At 60.4% G+C, this 4,477-nt stretch overlaps 1 protein-coding gene across 1 annotated transcript; it reads left to right on the forward strand.

The window, feature by feature from the left end:
* The first annotated feature begins 509 nt into the window (after positions 1-509).
* LOC123278291 (cystatin-B) lies at positions 510-4,477 on the forward strand. The gene is made up of 3 exons (XM_044750996.2): positions 510-917; positions 3,556-3,657; positions 4,103-4,477. Exons 1-3 carry the CDS (start codon positions 726-728, stop codon positions 4,229-4,231), a joined length of 423 nt encoding a protein of 140 aa, XP_044606931.1. The 5' UTR covers positions 510-725; the 3' UTR covers positions 4,232-4,477.

Raw genomic sequence — 4,477 nt, forward strand, 5'->3', positions numbered from 1 at the left:
GAGGAGCAAGGTGGGCAGGGCCTGACTCTGGGCTCCGGGACGCCCTGGTAGCCCCCTGACCCTCTCCCCAGCTCCTCCAGGTCCGGGCTGGGCTGGGCGCGGCTTCTCTGGACCCTGCCCCTGGCATTTCTCGGGTCCAGCTCCCCACTCCTCCCACTCATCTTCGGGCCCTAAAAGTCTCGGCCATTTCAGAACCCACCGCTGTCCATGGCACGCACGGGACAATGCTTCAGGCTGTGGGGACATGGAGACCAGGGCAGGACAGGGGGGTCTGGGGGGACTGGACCATCCGCATTCTGCGACCTGCACGCAAGGACCATGTACCCTCCGCATCCTCCGCAAGGCCCGGCCCGCCGCCACCCACATCCCCAGTCCCCCACCACCAGTTCCGGGGACCCCTCGACCGCGCCCACCCCGTGCAGCTCATAGTCACCCCCCACCTCCACCGCCCCCGCCCCGCCCCGCCACGCAGGGTCACGCCCCCACCCGCACCCTCTTGACTCCAGAGTCCCGGGGAGGACGACACCAAACCCCGGGCGGGGGGACCCCGCAGCGCAAGATCCTCGGTCCCGAGACGGTGCCCACAGAGGGGGCGGGAGCACTCGGGCTGCGGCCGTGCGCGTGCCCCGCGCCCATCTCGACGGGTCTGCGATCCCGCGCCAAGCCCGACCCAGACGGAAACCCCCTCCGCGGCGGGCGCCGTGGTCCCGCCCGCGCGTCACGTGATGCCGCGCCTGCTCCGGGTGGGAGGGGCCCTGGTCATCATTTATTGCCGCTCTCGCGGTCCACGGTCACTGGCCGCTCTCCGTGTCCACACTCGCTCTCCGTTCCCACCCCCGCCCACCGCCAGGATGATGTGCGGCGCGCCCTCCGCCACTCAGCCCGCCACGGCCGAGACCCAGGCCATAGCCGACCAGGTAGGCCGGGCCGCGGCGGGGCTGCCGAGCGGGGATGGGGTCGGAGTTCTGCCCGGGTCCTGGGGACCCGCCGCCCAGGACGCTGAGATGGCGGCTGGAGTGCAGGCGAGCGCTGGGTTCGGGGCCCGCGCCCAGGCTGGGTCACGGGAGAGCGCCCTCCTGCCCTGGGATGCGCACGGCGGGGCGCGGAGGGGCAGGGCCCTGCTGTGAACACCCTCGGGTAGATGGGAAAAATCGTGTAGAGAGAGAGCTGAGGATGCCGCAGGTGGGGTCGGTGAATCCGGGAAAGTGAGTACAGGGTCCTCACTGTGCTGTTGTTGCAACGCTGTGTGCCCAAGTGTGAAATCGTCTCCAGGTAAAAGGATTTGAAAACGGAATGCAAAGGGAGCGAACCGGCTGGGGGCATAGGCAGAGCCTGGTCCGACCCTGGGCGGCTGGCTGACCCCTCCCTCGGTTTCCTCATCGGTAGCCTGGGCGTGGGGAAGGCACCTGCAGGGGAGGTTCTGGTGAGGGTGGGTGAGGGGGCTGCCCCACCCATCCTCACGTGTCAGCAAGGTGAGACTTTACCAGCAAGACAAGGTGCAGGCCAGGAAGGCTGGAGGTCTGAGTCTGGAGAGGAAAGTAAGACAGACTTGTTCCCCTGTGACCTTCTCCCCTGCTGCTGCCCCTGGAAGCCTGGGCTGGTCAGCCCAGGGTCCTGCTCCGGGCTTGACCACATGATGGCGGGAAGGGGGTGAGTCAGTCCCATGAGACCTTTGAAAATGAGGACTTTGCAGGAACTCTGTGTGTGAGCCTCCCCTGGGCATGGTTCCTGCTCTTCCCCCCCAGCTGCTCCACAGCCCCGCCCTTCCCAACATTTCCTGGTTTTCCAGGCCCCAGAAATTCCCCACTGTCCCATGGATATTGCATGTGAGTGAGCTCATTAAGCAGAGAGAGTTGCCATCTCAAAGGGCCCCGTACCTTGGTGTTGATCACTTAAGGGTGACGTGTAAGTGGCAGTGTCACTGCTGCTGGGAGAGACTGTGGGGCAGCTGTGAGGGAGCTGGACAGTGGCTTCAGAGTCGGGCATTCTGTACCCGCCTCCTGGAGAAGTGCCCGCCAGCCATGTCCTTGTGCCTTCCCTGGCTGTCTGCCCCACCCTGGACCCCTGAGGGCCAGGAACAGGCAGCTTCTAACTTTCCTGGGGCCCTCTGTGCTCCCTTGGTACAGCCCAGCCCATCTTACTCCCGGTCAACAAGGGAGTCAGTGAACTGTCATCCCGCAGGCAGTGGCCTGGGCTGGCATTCCAGGCCACCGTCTCCCCTGTTCCACCACTTCCATTTGGCTTTTGTCCCCTGTCCTTGCAGACAGCTGGGGCTTTCCTGCCTCCACTCCTGGAACCGGCAAAGAGACAGGCCATTCCTTCCCAGCCCCCGGGCAGGTCTGTGGGTGTCACTCGCCCTGCCTGGGCTTGTAGACCGTCTGCGGGGTCAGTTCCCTGCAGACCCAGCAGGCACTCTGCATGGACAAGTACAGGTAAGTGCCCAGGCACAGGTGGGTGCTGCCCCAGGGAGATGCACACACCACAGTGAGAACCTTCCAGCCGCGTGGACAGAGCAGGGGAGCTCCTGGACGGTGGCCACCTTCTCCCCGCCTGACGGCCCTCCTGGCCCTCACTGCCCACACTCCAGTCTTCTCTCCATCCTTACCCCCAGCAAGGGCCCTCCCTGAGGCCGCTGGAAGATCATGCAGCCGGGACTCAGTGCATGTAAGGAGGGAGAGCCCCCTTGTCTGCCAGCAACGGGCATCTTTCTGCAGCTGGTTTAACTAAATCCTGGAACCCTCTGGCACCCATCTGGTCCCTCCAGCACAGAGTCAGCGTACACCAGTGCCCCCCTGTTCGTCTAGATAGCAGGCAGAACCCTTTCAAATCAGGTGAGATTTTAAATGAAAAAACAGACAGACTTGGTCTCTCCTTCCCCCATAAAGATGCTCTGCTCCTAAAGGGCCAAGACCCTGGAAAACAGCATTGAACCAAAAGTACAGTGACTGACACCAAAGATCAGGCACAACCTCTGCCCAAGGGCCTGCATCCCAAAGAAACCCCTCCCAGTGCAGCGAAGCCCTTCCACCTGCACGCACAGGTCTGCAGCCTTATCTGCTGGAGGGGAAGAGAGGACCGCCGGAGCGGGCAGAGGGGAGAGTGCAGGGAATTAAGGCACGTCCGTAAGATGGAAGACTACGTTTAGTTTAAATTTTACCATTTCCTAGTTTTCAACTTTAAAACAGTAATTTGAAAATTATAAACATCCCTGAACCGTTGGCATGTCAGGTAGAAAGAACAGGGCATAAAGTTGTACATGGCATTGTGAGGATGAAAATAGAAAGATCTCCCAGGCCTAGAAAAGGGAGGGCAAGGAGGCGCAGCGGTGGTGTCGCTGAACCTGGGGAGAAGTGAGGCGTCGCTTCCTGAACGTCGGCGTCGGGGCTGAGTATACCGCGTCCCCTCCGTGATAGAGACACGTCGCGTCACAGAACGTCTGTGCAGGGCGGCGTCGGAATGCGGTTTGTAAGACAAACGTCAGACACGAGGTCTTGTGTGAGTTGCTGTGGCAGGAGCAGCGGCATCTCGATTTTTCCATTCTCTCCCCTTCCCCAGGTGAGGTCACAGCTGGAGGAGAAGGAAAATAAGAAGTTCCCTATTTTTAAGGCTGTGGAGTTCCGGAGCCAGGTGGTCGCAGGGACAAACCACTTCATCAAGGTGGGGTGTCTGCCCCGTGGGGGGTTCTGGCCTGATGGGTGCTCGTGCAGAAGTGGGTGGCATGGGCTCATAGGTGCCATCTCAGGAGTGCTTAAAGGGGGATCCTGGCCAGCCCCTGCTTCAGGGGTTTGTGGCCTCTAAAACGAATGTGTCTACGTGTATGTGTGCCTGTGTGTGCACACGCCAGCCTCCTTGGAGAGAGGACCGAGCCTCTTGGGGAAGTGATGGCTCTGATGGAGTGAGTGTGGGGTGCAAGGGTGTCGCTGGGGTAACCAGGGCGTCTGGTGCACTTGAAGGAAGGAGAGGGGAATGTCATCAGCCCCGTCACTGATGACCTGAAGGGACATGGCTCCCCCACATCCAGGCCTTTCTCACACAGTCCGGTCCACAGGGGAGCTGGGGTCAGAGGCTGAACCTGCCCCCTCACTCCACTCTCTCCTTCCAGGTTCAGGTTGGCGATGACGACTTCGTGCACATTCGAGTGTTTAAAAGCCTCCCACACGAAAACAAGCCCCCGGCCTTGTCCAGCTATCAGACCAACAAAGCCAGGCACGACGAGCTGTCGTATTTCTAGCTCCTGAGCTTGAACAGAGCCCGTGTTCCATGTGGGTCTCCGTCCTCTGAGGACGTGTGTCTGGGATCATAAATGAGTGTTGTCTCTACGCTGTGCCACATGAGTTGAGCGGGTACTATGTGCCCTCTGTCTGTATTTCTAAATTTCATTGTGTTGATTTTTGTCCTTTCAATCAATAATCTTAACCACATTACTTTCAAAGAGTGCTTATTGTTCTCAATTCTATATATTTTAATGTTTACAAGT

The sequence above is a fragment of the Equus asinus genome, chromosome 18, assembly GCF_041296235.1.
Source record: "Equus asinus isolate D_3611 breed Donkey chromosome 18, EquAss-T2T_v2, whole genome shotgun sequence".
NCBI lineage: Eukaryota > Metazoa > Chordata > Mammalia > Perissodactyla > Equidae > Equus > Equus asinus.

Excerpts from the sequence above, each read along its gene's own strand:
- LOC123278291 (XM_044750996.2), top strand. The coding sequence starts at position 726 with ATGCCGCGCCTGCTCCGGGTGGGAGGGGCCCTGGTCATCATTTATTGC. Across the intron at positions 918-3,555 it reads CCCAGGCCATAGCCGACCAG|GTGAGGTCACAGCTGGAGGA; the intron begins GTAGGCCGGGCC and ends CCCCTTCCCCAG. Across the intron at positions 3,658-4,102 it reads GGACAAACCACTTCATCAAG|GTTCAGGTTGGCGATGACGA; the intron begins GTGGGGTGTCTG and ends CTCTCCTTCCAG.